Source organism: Bubalus kerabau, chromosome 1 (genome assembly GCF_029407905.1).
Source record: "Bubalus kerabau isolate K-KA32 ecotype Philippines breed swamp buffalo chromosome 1, PCC_UOA_SB_1v2, whole genome shotgun sequence".
NCBI lineage: Eukaryota > Metazoa > Chordata > Mammalia > Artiodactyla > Bovidae > Bubalus > Bubalus kerabau.
Window position 1 is genome coordinate 111,811,603 of NC_073624.1, and position 16,984 is coordinate 111,828,586.

General features: G+C 39.4%; 1 protein-coding gene across 8 annotated transcripts in view; it reads left to right on the forward strand.

Annotated features, from left to right (window-relative positions):
• LIN7A (lin-7 homolog A, crumbs cell polarity complex component) overlaps positions 1-16,984 on the forward strand; it is a 152,150-nt gene that overhangs the window by 14,706 nt on the left and 120,460 nt on the right. For 3 of the 8 annotated variants that reach the window (XM_055586917.1, XM_055586918.1, XM_055586905.1), the window contains exons 1-2: positions 2,621-2,747; positions 3,708-3,803. The exons of 1 other annotated variant lie outside the window; for it this stretch is intronic. Coding sequence is in view for 1 of the 7 variants with exons in the window: in XM_055586901.1 (XP_055442876.1) it covers positions 2,732-2,747 (16 nt within the window). In the remaining 6 variants the exon portion in view is untranslated. 4 more of the 8 variants (XM_055586920.1, XM_055586910.1, XM_055586924.1 and 1 more) reach the window with 3 other exon arrangements.

Consider the following 16,984-nt stretch of genomic DNA (forward strand, 5'->3'; position numbering starts at 1 on the left):
TCAATTTCTGAATCAGGAATATCTGCTGGAGAAGGGATAGGCTACCCACTCCAGTATTCTTGGGCTTCCCTTGTGGCTCAGATGGTAAAGAATCTGCCTACAATGTGGGAGACCTGGGTTGATCCCTGGGTTGGGAAGATCCCCTGGAGAAGGGCAAGGCTTTTTGCTGTAAGTCTTTCTTTTAATGTTGGGGGTAGAGTTTATGGTATTTGTCTTTAACTTGTCACAGCCTTCCTTAATATATTTCTGGCTGCTCCCTCTTGGTTTTTATGCTATTGCTATTTCTGTGTCATAAATGCAAAAGTCAATGCTACTAATCGTGCTTTAAACCAGGGCTTGGTTATAGACCCGAAACCAAATTCAGCCTGTGAGCTAAAAATGATTTTTTTTTACATTATTTTAAAATGGTTGGAAATATAAAAAAGAAAAATATTTTGTGATACATGACAACTGTTTTAAATTCAAATCTCCATGTTTATAACTAAAGTTTTATTGGAACACAGCCATGCTCATTCGTCTATGGCTGCTTTTCGGCTACAGGGGCAGAGTTGAATAATTGCAACAGAGGCCATTTGGTCTGTAAAGCGAATACTATTTACTCTCAGGCTCTTTACAGACAATGCCTGCCAACCTTTCAGAGCATTAAAGAAATAGGAAAGAGAGAATGGCTTTTAAGTTTGCATTCAGTTTAACCATTTGAGTTGCTTGAAACTCAGCTTGCAGTCTTCCTTGTACAGTGTCCCAGATGGCTCTTGCTCTTTGCTCTCTCCAGTCCCCCAGAGGTAGACTACTGTTGCTCAAGTCTTGGTACTTGCTAGCCCGGTGGTAGGAGACAAAGGAGCTTCTCTGTTGTCCCAGCCCAGCCTTGGTCTCAGGAAGACCCTGTTCCTGCGTTTCAGGAATGGGTTTTCTCAGTGATCCTGTCTCTTCCTGGTCTACCAGACTAAACCTTTCCCTCATCCTTGGAGGGTCTTGGTGGGAGAGCTCCCTGTCCCTTCTTCAGTGGTAGAGGACTGCTAATAATACCGGTATAAGATCGCAGAGTTAGCACTCTTTCCTGCCTCCCTCTCATTCCGCCTGGGGTGGGTGCATGTATGCATGCTCAGATGTGTCCAACTCCTTGAGACCCCATGAACTATAGCCAGCCAGCCTCCTCTGTCCATGGGATTTCCCAGGCAAGAATACTGGAGTATACTGGGGGAATACTGCCATTTCCTCCTCCAGGGGATCAGGATTCTTTATCACTGAGCCACCTGGGAAGCCCCCACCTTGGGGTAGAAGTGTTTTATCTGTCTCCTAGCTGTAATGGGTTTTTACTTTTACTCTTAACTGTGATCCATTCTTTCTCATCAGCTCCTAGTAAAAGTTTGTGAAAAAAGCATGTGAAAGACTTCCCTGGTGGTCCAATGGTTGAGATTTTGCCTTCCAAAGCGGGGGTTGCCAATTTGATCCCTGGTCAGGGACCTAAGATCCCACATGCCTCGCAGCCAAAAAACCAAAACATAAAATAGAAATATTATTGTAACAAATTCAATAAAGACTTGAAAAATGGCCCACATTTAAAAAAAAAAATCTTGAAAAAAAGAAGGTCTGGAATTATTTGCCACTCCCAGAGGTTTTATATTGTCATGTTAGCTCATGTTTGGACTCTCCTCAGTCAGTTAAACATTTTAGCTAATTCTCTTCCCCCCCTTGTATGGCACCTAGTGTCTCTCCTGCTGTGCTGGGTGTGAGCCTGGCTCACCTTCCCTCTCCGCTTGGATGGGTTTCTATACCTTTTACTATTACTGTTGTGCAAAGTTAACTCATCCTTATGTGAGCTGTAATTCACACTAACCTAATTGAGTAAGAAAGTGTATTCCCAGTTGGGGAAATAGACTTTGAAAGCATTTTTGCAGCCTGGTTAATATTTGGTATTTATTTGCACTTCTGAGCAACTATTTGGTTAGGCAGACTGTCTTTATGTTGTTGCTCACATTTCAAATTAAAGTTCTATTTAGAGACTAATTTGAGTGAATCCGTAGTATGGCAGACTGAGCTAACATAGAACCTCTCCGATTACAAACATCAAGATGTGCCAGATAAAAATCTAACAATTAAAAAACTCTCTATAGTTTGGATTGCAAGTGAGAAAGCGTAATCTCCAGGTGCCAGGAATGAAAGGCTATGTGAGGCTGTAATGGCATTGATATCGAGCTGACATCTTGGCAGGTGAGGACAGAGGGAGATGAAGTGGATGCCAAGTGGTCATAGACTGCGAAATAAGCCCATGGCTAGGGACAAAGCAGGTACTGGAGGAAATATGTTAAATTTTCATTATGCCCGTACCCTAAACTGTATTACTTAGCTTGGAGTCTGAATATATACCACTGAGTTAGTTCAGAACACTTTCTCTCGAGGAACTTAGATAAAATGAATCTAAGCCTAGGACAGACTAGAGGAAGTAAAATGAAAGCACTCTTAAGAAACATCCAGTCACACTGGTTTCTCATCAAAGAAATAATCCCTGCCAAATGGGAGCTCACAAATAAACATTCAAACAAATGAGGAGAACATAGGAATGAGTCAGTGCTGACAAGTCAGGGGGTGAGTGAGTTCTGTGTTTTGTGCAGAAGGAACAGAAATTCATAGAGAAGAATGGGAAATATAGAAGAAATCAGAAAGAGACCATAAACATATTTATAATGATTTAAAAGTGTACTCTAAGAAATAGAACTTATAAGGAAAGAATATGACACTGAAAAATAGTAAGTATGCTAAGAAGACTTTAAAAAAATAAAATGACATTAAATTATATTCAAGTTTTGAAAAACTTGAGAACTTCTATTTATAAGACCATTTAAACAATTTACATATAGGAAAATTAGCACTGTTTTGCTTTATCTGATACTATAGGCTTATATTAGAAATGACTGTGGAACCTGAATAGAAGCTATTGTCGGTTAAGTATCAAAACAACCAGGAACTGGGGGTTAGCTTTATGTTTAGTTTTGATTTTCTGAAATGTGAAAGTGATCATGTCACTCTTTGCATTAAACTCTTTGGTGGCTTATCATTTTCCAACATTTTAAATATATCTTAATATGTTCTTAATTTTATGAACTGACCATATGCTGAAAATAATTTATGTATGGCCTTTCCTTTTTACTATGTATGTCCCAAATGCCTAGAACACAGCCTGGCACATTGCAGGTGTTTAATGAATGTTTGTTGAATAAACAAACTCAGAGTCTTAGCACTGTTCTCTTTGTGGGGAGAAACTTTCCCTTCTTCTTCCTCCCTTTTCTTGGCAAATTCCTATTTGTCTTTTTAGCATTTGGGTTTCAGATTCCACAGAGCCTTTTCTTGTTCTCTAAGACTAGTTTGGTTCCCTCTGTTTTATGCTTCCTTAGCAGTTTATAATGCCCTTTTGTGTGTGTGTGTGTGTTCAGTCACTCAGTTGTGTCTGACTCATTGTGGCCCCATGGACTGTAGCCTTCCAGGCTCCTCTGTCCATGGGCTTTTCCAGACAACACTGGAGTGGGTTGCCATTTCCTACTCCAGGGGATCTTCCCGACCCAGGAATTGAACCCACGTCTATTCCATCTCCTGCATTGGCAGGATTCTTTACATTTGAGATATCTGGTGAGCCCACCCTTTTGTAAATTCACTCAGATACTCACCCCAGTATTTCTTGAGTGCTTACTAAGTCTTAACTCCTGTTCTAGGTCCTGGGGATTCAGCAGTTAACACAGACATAATTTCAACTCTTGTGAAGCATATATTCTAGTGAGGTGAGGGTGGAGGGCACACAAGACAAACAAGTGAGTACATAGTACTTTCTATAATTTTAAGTCATCTGGAGAAACATAGGGCAAGGAAAGTAGGGGTGGATCTGAGGAAGTCCTCCTGCATTAGATATTAGTAAATAAGGAGTTTTCCCTGAGGATAAGTGGAGAAAAGTGGCCCAGGGGAAACAGCAAGGGTAAAGGCCTTGAATGAATAATATTCTGAAAGTATTTTAGGAAAAGCACTGAGGCCTGGTATGCCTGGGGCGGTCAACAATGGGAAGGGTAGAAGTCCATGAAGATAAAGAGACTTTTGGGTCTCCAGTTTTTTTTGGAGGGGGCGGGGGATGAGGGGTCTTCCCTGGTGGCTCAGATGGTAAAGAATCTGCCTGTAATGCAAGAGACCTGGGTTCCATCCTGGGGTGGGAAAGATGCCCTGGAGGAGGAAATGGCAACCCACTCCAGTATTCTTGCCTGGAGAATCCCATGGACAGAAGAGCTGGCGGGTCACAGCCCATGGGGTCGCAGAGTCGGACACGACTGAGCACGAACTCGCACTCGGAGAAGTGGTGTCGTTTTAGTTGTCAGTTACGTCTGAGACGGGCAGGGCGGAGGGGGAAGGCGCAGGGTGTGGGCTCTGCACGGGGAGTCCTCGGAAAGCCAGGTGCAGCCCCAGGAGCAGCCGCGAGGCGGCGCCAGGCCGCTCCCGGAAGTGCGGCCCGAGGCTGGGATCCGGGATTGTCGGCGCCGGCAGGCCTAGCCTCCCGGCGGGTGGGCCCGCAGACAGACCAGAGGGGCTTCGCGTTGGTCGGGGGTCCGGGGCCTAGCCTGGTGGCGCCCATCTGTCTGAGGGACAGTTTGGTTGTCCCAGCCCAGCCTAGCCCCCGCGGCTGAAGGTCTGCACGCAGCAGTTTTCAGAGCTGCCAGCGTGGTTGGGGCAGGGTCCCAGGCCGCCCGGTCAGCACGCAGGTGCTGTAGGTAACCCGCCGCCATGCGGGGTGACTGCGGCCGCTGAGGCCCGTTTGCCGCCTCAGGTTAGACTGTGGCGTGGACGAGCGAGCTCCGGAGCGAGCGTGCAGGTAGGCCACGGGCCCTCCGCCCCGCGGAGCCTGAGGTAGGCCACGGGCCCTCCGCCCCGCGGAGCCTGACGCCTGCTGTTTTGAGGACTTTGACTTTTATTCTTAAGATGATAAAGCTACAGGCGGTAGGGTTTTTAGTTTGAACGGGCTCTCGCAGCTGCGTTGACAGTAAGGGTAAAAGGTAGACGGGGAGATTAGAAAGTAATTAAAAGAATCCGTCCATATCAAAGATGATGGGGGTTCAGAGCTGGGTAGTAACAGGAAAGGTAGTGATAAGTGGTCAAATTCTGGACTTGCTAGGAAGACTTAGCCAGCAGGATTTGATGAAGGCTTGATTGAGTATAAGGTGTAGGAGAAACAAAGCGGTTAATAGGGAATCAGGTCTTTGGTTTGAGAATCAGACAAGATGCCATTTCACCTGATATTGAAAAGACTCCAAAAGAACATAGAAGGGAAGGGGTTACATCCAGGAGAAATACCGAGTTTGGACTTGTAGAGATATCTATTAGACACTCCAGTGGAGAGTTTGAATTGGCAGATGTATATAAAACTCTGGAGCTCAAGAGAAGAGGCCAGGATGGATATACAAATATGGGAATTATCAACATATAGATGGTATTTTGCCTTGAGAATCCAGGGATGGGGGAGCCTGGTGGGCTGCCGTCTATGGGGTCACACAGAGTCGCACACGACTGAAGCGACTTAGCAGCAACAGCAGCAGATGGTATTTAAAGCTGTCTGGGATCCGTCTCGTCAAGGCTATGGTTTTTCCAGTAGTCATGTATGGATGTGAGAGTTGGACTATAAAAAAAGCTGAGCACCAAAGAATTGATGCTTTTGAACTATGGTGTTGGAGAAGACTCTTGAGAGTCCCTTGGACTGCAAGGAGATCCAACCAGTACATCCTAAAGGAAGTCAGTCCTGAATATTCATTTGAAGGACTGATGTTAAAGCTGAAACTCCAATACTTTGGCCACATGATGTGAAGAACTAACTCATTTTAAAAGACCCTGATGCGGGGAAAGATTGAAGGCGGGAGGAGAAGGGACCGACAGAGGATGAGATGGTTGGATGGCATCACCGATCAGTGGACATGAGTTTGAGTAAGCTCCAGGAGTTGGTGATGGACAGGGAAGCCTGGTGTGCTGCAGTCCATGGGGTCACAAAGAGTTGGACACAACTGAGCAACTGAACTGAACTGAAAGGCATATGGAGAATGCAAAGATGTGATGTTTGACTCAGCTCTGGGTAATTATAACACTTAAAGGTTGAGAAGATGTGGAAGCAACAGCCAGGGAGGAAAACTAGAGACAGGTGATCAGAAGCCAAGTAAATAAAATCTTTTTAAGAAGATGGGAAGATTTATCTATGTGAAATGGTATTAATAACAGGTGAAGTAAGACATTGTCTGGGAATTGACCATTGTGGTTAGCAGTGTGAAGGTCAATGATGGTCCTGACACTTGTTTGAAATAGTGGTTGAAATAGTGGTAAAAGCTTCATTGGTATTGGCTCAAGAGAGAATAAGAAGAGAGATGTTAGTGACAGTATGGACAACTTTTTTGGATAACGTTTGCTTTCAGAGAAATAGTGTAGTAGTAGCTAGAAGGAGATAAAATACTCAGCATGCCTGGAACTCCTGTGTCTGTAAGAATGGTAAGAACTACACTGATAACAACTGCATCTATTTTATTGACTGCTTTTTGCCTGGTACCAATGCCTGACCAAAAGCTAAAGTACAACTAATTATTTCTTGAACAATAAGTACCATTTTGGTTAAAATTGTAATTAAAATTTTGTAAGGTTTAGAAGTATTTTCAGGAGATGTTACTTTTTTTAAATTGGTTAAGAATATGTATTTTGACACTGGTTAAGAAATGAAGTGATCACAGATAATGTGATCATTCCACATCTACTTACCAATTTCCCATCTGGCTTAGTTAATGCTAAGTACCACATACCACCTTTATTTTAGGAAAACAGTGCAATAATGACAAATTAATTTGCTAAAAATATTCAGTGCAGGTACTTTGGCCACCTCATGCAAAGAGTTGACTCATTTGAAAAGACTCTGATGCTGGGAGGGATTGGAGGCAGGAGAACGGGACGACAGAGGATGAGATGGCTGGATGGCATCACTGACTCGATGGACGTGAGTCTGAGTGAACTCCGGGAGTTGGTGATGGACAGGGAGGCCTGGTGTGCTGCGATTCATGGGGTCGCAAAGAGTCAGACACGACTGAGCGACTAAACTGAACTTTATCTAGAGTATAGTTTTTTTAAATCATGGAGACAAGAAAGGAAATACATTTTTCTTTAGCATAGTAGCTGCTGCTGCTGCTAAGTCACTTCAGTCGTGTCCGACTCTGTGTGACCCCATGGACAGCAGCCCACCAGGCTCCGCCGTCCCTGGGATTCTCCAGGCAAGAACACTAGAGTGGGTTGCCATTTCCTTCTCCAGTGCATGAACGTGAAAAGTGAAAGTGATGTCGCTCAGTCGTGTCTGACTCTCAGCGACCCCATGGACTGCAGCCTACTAGGCTCCTCCATCCGTGGAATTTGCCAGGCAAGAGTACTGGAGTGGGATGCCATCACCTTCTCCGTAGCATAGTAGAGAAACCATTAAGTCTTTAAAGAGATGTTCATAGTATCAGAGTTGTGTGTGAAAGGTTGATTCGTTGCTAAATGATGGTATGCATTTATTTGATGAAACACATTTATTTGGTTTGAAGATGAGCAGTTATAGTACAGTAGATCCTAGGCTTGACATACGGTGAACTACAGAGATGAGTGAAGTCATGGAAGATAAGATTAAACATGTAGGTTGCAGTGAGAGGCGCTTAGCTTTGTTTGATGGGTAATCTAGAGCAAGGAAAATTAAAAAAAATTTTTTTAAACTTTTGAGCAGGGAAGTGAAATCATCTGAGCTTATATTATTATCATATTTGTTGGTTAGTTTGAAAATTGGCTGCAAGATTTAATATATGGGGAAGATGAATGCTTTACAAACATAACTGGAAGATTTTATTGGATGCCCTTTGAAAAACTTTCCATGGTAAAATGAATTAGGAAATACTGGGTTTCCCAAACATCAGACTAAACAAACTGAAAAATGTTTCTTTAATGTGTAGCCTTTAAGATACTTTGTGAATCTGCAAGTTGTATGGAATATGCAGATCATGGAACTCTTTATTCCAGGAACCCTGTTGTTCTTTGAAACAGTTGACAATTTTGGACTATCGTCATATAACCGTTGTAATCTGAATGAGCTTACATGAATTTGACAAGGAGTTTTGAGAATGGAAAAGAAGGAAGAGATAATGATAGGCATGCCTTATTGACTAATAGGTGGTAAAAATGGGAGAGGAAAAAGTCAAAGGGAAAATGTGGGTCCACAGCTTTGATGAGCTTAGCTTAGCACCTAGTAAACTTTAAGATGCTGGAAGACAACCAAGAGTAAATTAGGGTTCCTCTCCCCCGAGAATACGTTTATTGTCTGAAACCATAGGTTCATGATTGTAATGAAAAAACGTAGCAATACACTATGCAGCACACTTGAAACCGATATAATATTGTAAATCAACAATTAAATTAGGGCTTTAACCTGGAAGGCTTGATTCAAGGCTGGAAACAAGTTTTAGGAGCGCAGATACCATGTAGCATATAGTGCACGAGGATAATCTTGAAATGAGTAGAGCATGAATTAGGGATACTGAAGAAGTATAGCTGCAGGTTTTCTTTCTTTCTTTTTTTTTTTTTAGAAAAATAACGTGGGGTACGGCCAAAGACTAGTTTTAGAAAAAATGCGGCAGCAGGTACTTGAAAGTAAGCATCATTTTCAGTATTTAGACTGAGATATAAAAAGATAACCTATGTAAAATCTGTTTTTATTCTTAGCATATTAATTCCCCATGTCAATAAAGTGTGATGCTTCTTTCAGAAATCCGGAAGGATGTCAGTTAAAATCCTCTGCATTCTTGGGTAGTCGGTATATTGTGATAAGCTGGAAACTCCTCACTTTTTCAGCTTTGTCATCTGTCCATTGTGTCAGTATGAGTACTGTCCTAGGTTTATGGCCCCTTTCCTTGACGTTCTCACGGGTCTGCCTTTGGGCCTCCTTGTGAGCCTCTCAAAGAAACACTTGTTCTCTAGAACTATGCTGTCGGTACTTACAGGTGTATCATGGAAAGTCTAGGAATTTATAAAATGGTTGTGAAAGGCTGAAAAAGTATCAAATAAAACCTTTAAAAACTCAGAAAATTGAGATTAAATAAACTACAAAACACAGTATGTCCTTTGTTGTATTAATATCCTTTGCATAATTGCATCTGCCTGCATTTATGTTCAGAAGGAGGTGCACATAGCAAAACATGTAGATGTACTTTCAAGGTCAGAATGTGGAGTTTGGAAGAAAAATATGGAGCAGACGGTAAGCTCATAGGAAAATTAAGTCAGCCAGCTCTCCCCAGATGGTCATCTTTATACTGGTTTTTTCTTGTAGTTTGCGAATTAGGCACCTGTGTTTTCTTCAACTTACTCTGTGCCATGTGAATTCTTACATTTGACATTTTAATTGCAAATAAAAACAATAAGTTCTGATTTTTTCCACCAAAACCCCCATATTTTTAATTTTTTTTCTTGAAATGAAATAACACTTATTCATATTTTGGAATTCCTAAAATGCTTATTTGAATTTTACAGTTTATTGCCTGGTATGATAGTGGTTCAACTCACATAAATCATTTCTTTTTGCACTTCTCAGGACACTGGCTTGAGTAACTTTTAAGAACTGTTCAATTGTGTATGTATATATAATTTTTTTTTCTGTAGAATATATTTTTAAAGGAAATCTGTACTGATTTCATATCTAATTTAGTTTAAAATGTTCCTGGATTGTGACAGTCTGATGTTAAGTACATCAGACTGTCTCATATATAAGAAGAACATAATGCCTTTAGATACACAATGATTTTCAGGTAAACAATATGTTTTTCTCAGCCACTGCTTTCAGACTTCTATGGCATTTGAACTGGCATGCTGTTATTGAAATGTCAGATAAAAATAGTAACACTACCTCTATCCAAGCTTAATAAACCAACACAATTTCCTCTTTCTTTTGCTTCATTTATATGCAGTAATAAGTGTTGACATTGAGATGCATGTAGGAGAAAAGGATTCCTAAGAGAGACATGTTTATCTTTTTCCTTTCCCATTAAAGATATCCTTGATAAATGTCACGAGAGTAAGTTTGTTTAAAGCATTAAAAGAATGTGATGATGTTCTTGCACCTGAGTTAAGGTATTCAGTGTATGTATAATTAAAGATAAAATAAAACTACTCAGGAAATTATGGCAGGTGTGGCTTATGTTAATGACACTTGAAAAATAATGCCTTTCAAATTAAACTTTTTAATGTAAGAGTAGCTTGTTTTGCATTAAAACATGTGAATTCATACTCAGATTTAAGTATTGGCATATTATCTTATTCAAAAGATAAAACAAAGCTAAGCTTATTTAATTTTCTCTGAAATAGAACAAAACCCAGCTATTTCCTATAAATTCAAGACCTTGTTGAGCAAGTCATTTCAAGTTTATTGCATTTGTCTGTTTGTTTTGAGGTCAATTAGATCCTAATGACTCATGAAGTAGAAAAGGTACAGGTATAATTTTAAGGGCATCTAACGGTCTAATGGTCTATGGAGAAGGAAATGGCAACCCACTCCAGTGTTCTTGCCTGGAGAATCCCAGGGACAGGACAGCCTGGTGGGCTGCCATCTATGGGGTCGCACAGAGTTGGACACGACTGAAGTGACTTAGCAATGGTCTATGGGATTAATTTTTTTCATCTGACAAGAAAATATTGTTATTTTAGTCTAATATGAAGTTGCAGCATCTGTTTTTATCCAATTAAATGTTTTATTTGTGAATTTTAAACTTAACTCCTCATGCTTAGAGTCTGCATCCCAACCTCCAAATTCCATCTCCTAGAACTTCCTTAGAATTGCGGTTGAAAACTGTTTCTGATACATTTTCATGCATACAGCAGTTAAATTATGGTTACAGAGTCAGTGGAACAGTCTGTTTGTGCAGTGTGTTGAATAGCATTATATAAGTCACCCCTACTCCAAAATGTTTCCTCCATCTCTGGACATGTATTTTCTTTGGGCTCATTTGTTTATTCAGTAAGTATTTAATGAGTACCTACCTTGTTAACAGCCTTCAACTGGGCATGGACAGCAAAGAAGAACAGAAACAATCATGGTTCTTGTTTTCCTGAAGGTTACAATCTACAGGAGAGGAGTAGTGGTCAAATAATCCTGGAGATAAACATAAAATTATAATAATGATAAGTACTAGGAAACAAAGATGGACTATGAAAGAACCATGGCACAGAGTAGGCATTTAATAGTAGGTACTTCATATTTGTTGGCTGGATTAATGAAAAATAATTGAATGAAAGGGATAACATGGAGAATTATCCTAGAGAAAGCTTCCCCTAGGAAGTTATATTTGACCTGAGATCTGAAGCATGAATAATCACTCAGTTGGTAAATAGTATAGGAAAAAGAGTTTCAAACAAAGAGAAAAACAAGGTTTTGTGGCAAGATGGACCATGGCAAATAAGAGAGTGAGCCTATAATCAGTTCAGTTCAGTTGCTCAGTCGCGTCGGACTCTGCGACCTCATGAATTGCAGCACGCAGGCCTCCCTGTCCATCACCAACTCCCGGAGTTCACTCAGACTCACGTCCATCGAGTCAGTGATGCCATCCAGCCATCTCATCCTCTGTCGTCCCCTTCTCCTCCTGCCCCCAATCCCTCCCAGCATCAGAGTCTTTTCCAATGAGTCAACTCTTTGCATGAGGTGGCCAAAGGACTGGAGTTTCAGCTTTAGCATCATTCCTTCCAAAGAAATCGCAGGGCTGATCTCCTTTAGAATGGACTGGTTGGATCTCCTTGCAGTCCAAGGGACTCTCAAGAGTCTTCTCCAAACCCACAGTTCAAAAGCATCAATTCTTCGGCACTCAGCCTTCTTCACAGTCCAACTCTCACATCCATACATGACCACAGGAAAAACCATAGCCTTGACTAGACGGACCTTTGTTGGCAAAGTAATGTCTCTGCTTTTGAATATGCTGGATCATGGTAAGAGTTCAAAATAGAACATGGTGCCAGAAGACACTGGAATGATTAGTCTTCATTCACAGACAAAATGATTGTCTGTGTAAAAAATCCTACATGTATGCATGCTGTCACTTAAGTGGTGTCCGACTCTTTGTGACTTTATGGACTGACTATACAGCCCACCAGGCTCTTCTGTCCATGGAATTCTCCAGGCAAGAAGACTGGAGTAGGTTGCCATATCCTCTTCCAGAGATCTTCCTGACCCGGGAATTGATTGAACCCATGTCTCGTGTCTCCTGCATTGACAGGCAAGTTCTTTACCACTAGTGCCACCAAGGAAGCCCCCTAAAATGAATAGATGACTTTAGTAGGTGAGAAGATGTAAGGTTACCAGGAAAATATCAATTGTATTTCTATATAACAGCAGTGAGCAATTGAAAACTAAAATTCAAAAACAATAATATTTATGATAGCATCAAAATCATGAAATACTTAGAGTCAAATTTAACACAATTTGTGTAAGAACTGGATTCTAAAACATACAAAATGTTGCTCAGAGAACATAAAGATTTAAATAGAATGGTATACGATGCTCGTGTGGTTAGGGATTCAACACTTTAAAGATGTCATTTTTCCCCAAATTGTTACACAGTTGTAACACAATCCCAGTTAAAATGTTAGTGATTTTTTTTAATTGATAATTTAATTGTAAGATCTATATGAAAATAAAGACAGGATAGACCAGGTTTGATGCACGATACTGGATGCTTGGGGCTGGTGCACTGTGACGACCCAGAGGGATGGAATGGGGAGAGAGGAGGGAGGAGGGTTCAGGATGGGGAGCACATGTATACCTGTGGCAGATTCATTTCGATATTTGGCAAAACTAATACAATATTGTAAAGTTTAAAAATAAAATTAAAAAATAAAAAAAAGAAAATAAAGACAGGATAGAATAGCAAAATTGAAAACCAAGAACAAAGTTGGAAGGTTAATGTTGCTACTTCATATCATAACTTGCTATAAAGATATAGTAACCAAGATGATGTTAGTGTAAGTATTGATATGCCGAGCAATGAAATATAGGATAGAGGTCAGAAATAGGCTCACAAGTGTGTGGCCAACTGATATTCAATAGTTGTGCTGGGGAAACTCAGTGGAGAAAGGCTAGTCCTTTTAGTAAGTGGTACTATAAGAATTTGATACTCTATGCAAAAAATCAAACCTGACGCTTCCTATCATACTCAAAACTCACACTCAAAACTCAATTCAAAAATGCACCATAATTCTAAATGTAAGAGCTAAATTATTATACTCTTTTAAAATATAGAAGAAAATGCTTGAGAGCTTGGGTTAATCCAAGATATCCTAGACTGAATGTAAAATGCATGAATGATAGTAGAAAATGATAATAAATTTTAAGTTGTTGGTATTGTCAAGAAAGGTATTGTTAAAGAAATTTTCAATTAAAAGGTATTGTTAAGAGAATTAAAAACAAACTCAAGAACCAGGAGAAAATATTCACACAATATATCTGTTAAAGGATTTGTATCCAGAATAGCTCAGATGGTAAAGAATCTGCCTGCAATGCAGAAGACCCAGGTTCGATCCCTGGGTCGGGAAGATGCCCTGGAGAAACAAATTGCAACCCACTCCTGTATTCTTACCTAGGAAATCCCTGAGAATTGAATGAAATGAAATCCCTTCTCATCTGCTGAGAAGACTGGCAGGTTATAGTCTCTGGGGTCGCAAAGAGTCAGACACCACTGAGTGACTAACACTTTCACTTTAACCCCAAATATATAAAGAACTCTTAAAACTCAATAATTTAAATAAATGACCTAGTTAAAAAAACCCACAAAATTTAGATAGACACCCCAGAAAAGAAGACGTACAGATGGCAGGTAAACATATGAAAGGATGTAGCAGATATGAGAATATTGATTTCAAAAATGTTGCAGTCATTTTCATGAATTGTACAGATTTGCATATACCTGTAAGCTATTTTTAATTAGGACCAAGTGACGAAGGCAAGTCTGAACAATTTCAGTGAAATATTGAGTAGTGTAGTGGATAAAGATCAGGCCTGGGGTTCAGAGTATGTTACTCCTAATTCTGAGTTCATCATTGACATGTCAGACTACAGAGAAAATAGCAAATGTAACTGAACCATCACATCCAGTGGCAAAGCATCCCTCTTCCTCCTTGCTGAAGTGGCCATTCTTCAGGTACTTGCATACCTAGTCCTGGAAATAGACTTTTAGTATTAGAAACTGTCTTCACTGATGAATGGGAATGCCTGTTTGATTATGGAAGTATAATACCATTTAATCTGAATCCTAAAGTTAAATATGAAGTGGAAACAAAAAAATCACCCACTCTTTGAGGACAATTTTTATAAAGGCACCTATGTCAGAAAATTACTCAGAAAATAGAGTTAATAGAATAAGCAATACATGCTTTAACAAGTATCAGAATATCAAGAAAATAATAAGCTGATATGAAAAACAGTCATAAAGAGAAAATTTGGAAATAAGGAGATGGAGAATGCCATACCAGGGAAAAGTTAGAACAAAAATAGGCAGAATGATAATAGAATTCAAGCCAAAACTAATTATGACAAAGGATGATATTTAGTAGAGAAACATTAGTAAGAATCTATTAGAATCCTAAACCTAGCATCAATTTAGAAGTATATGTGTATGAGTCAGAAACTGTTAGTGGAAAAAAATCAGCAACTCAACACAATTTTCTCAGAGATTGACAGCTAATAGACAATAAAAAGACTATTTGAAATCTCAGTAAAACATTTAACAAGCTCAAGCACACATTTTATATGTCTGTATCTGTATTATCTCTTATTTTCAACCATCTGTGACATATTTACCATGTATTACTCCAAAAATTTGTTAAAATGTGAAATGAGAACTCACACAAGTAATTTTCTCTGATCAATATATGATGCAATCAAAAAATAAAGAGTAAAGTACAATTCTCTTAAAAGCGTTCCCTTGAAAACAATCATTTTTCTGTTAAGTGTTCATTTTAATAAATCAAATGGTGGGCTACAAAGAAATGATCTGTCAAAAGAAGCAAGATATTGGTATAATGGGATTCTGAGAAAAAAGTAGGGTCATTAAAACACACAGATTCCCTGGTGTCTCAGACTCACCTCTAATGCAGGAGACCTGAGTTCAGTCCCTGGGTTGGGAAGATCCTCTGGAGAATGGGAATTAAAACACACACACACACACACACACACACACACACATTAATAAATCTAAGCAAATGATAAAGAAGGAAGCTATATAGATAAAAGCAGATATTACTAAATAAATGGTGATGAAACAAAATGTGTTTTATAAAATCAAATGCTGGATCTTTGAAAAGACCAGAAAATGAATAAATATATTGCCATGTTTGATCAAGGAAAAGAGCAATGTTATAAATAACTTTGAAATAAGAATTAGAACATAGCTGTAGATATTGAGTTTTTTTTCTTAAGTATCAAGCGGTGTATACAATCTTAGAGCAAAAAAAAAATGAAAATTAAGATGAAATATATATATATTGTAGGGGGACTTCCCATGTGACTCAGTGGTAAAGATCCACCTGCCAAAGCAGGAGACAGAGGTTTGATCCCTGGGTCAAAAAGATCCCCTGGAGAAAGAAATGGGAGCCCACTCCAGTATTCTTGCCTGGAAAATACTATGGACAGAGGAGCTTGGTGGGGTATAGTACACGGGGTTGCAAAAGAGTCAGACACAACTTAGTCACCAAACAACAACAATCAATACCTTGTAGGACCATAAAAATTCTTTACATTGACCATGAAGTAATAGAAAATCATAACAGCCCAATAACAGAAAAAATTGAAAAAATAAAACTTATCTGTAAGAAAGGCCACAGGTCCTGATGAATTTACAAAGATATTTTTCAAATAACAGAAAAATACTGTAACTATTCCAAAGTATATGTTAAAATTAATGGAAAATATTTGGTAACTCAGTAAGTAAAATACTAGATAGAATTCTATTATATAAAGGATGATCTGAATATAAAGAAAATGATTATCATAGAACTAAAATTTTAAAGAAATGAAATCGCCATATACCCATGATTAAAAGTCTTTGTAAAATAATGAATTTGGGGGCTTAGAGAAAAATAAAAAAGCTACTTCAATCTTAAGCTACAGTTATTCACTTAAGTTATTTTGAATCATCTTTGAAAGTTTTAATTTTAGAAGGATTAGTGATAGTCTTGATAACATAATAAACATTTTACACATTTTTTAAAAATACCTAAAGCCTAGGACTAAAATTCATATTTACCTGTAAACCACCCTGAGAAGTGAATTATTTTGTAATTAGGGGGAAAAGTAGCCATTTGTTTCTTGTCATCTTTAAATTTATTCAATAGATCGTGTAACTATCAGTTCAGTTCAGTCACTCAGTCGTGTCTGACTCTTTGTGACCCCATGAATTGCACGCCAGGCCTTCCTGTCCATCACCAACTCCCGGAGTTCACCCAAACTCATGTCCATCGAATCAGTGATGCCATCCAGCCATCTCATCCTCTGTCGTCCCCTTCTCCTCCTGCCCCCAATCCCTCCCAGCTTCAGAGTCTTTTCCAATGAGTCAACTCTTTGCATGAGGTGGACAAAGTACTGGAGTTTCAGCTTTAGCATCAGTCCTTCCAAAGAACACCCAGGACTGATCTTTAGAATGGACTGGTTGGATCTCCTTGCAGTCCAAGGGACTCTCAAGAGTCTTCTCCAACACCACAGTTCAAAGGCATCAATTATTCAGTGCTCAGCTTTCTTCACAATCCAACTCTCACATCCATACATGACCACTGGAAAAACCATAGCCTTGACTATATTCATGACCAAATAGCACTTTATTAGTTACTATTAGTTTGCTATGCAAATACAGTAAGTTACTCAACAATTATTTTTCCTCCTCCTCCATTCCCAAGATTTGTTTTAGAAAAGAAATATCTATGAAAAGTCTGACAA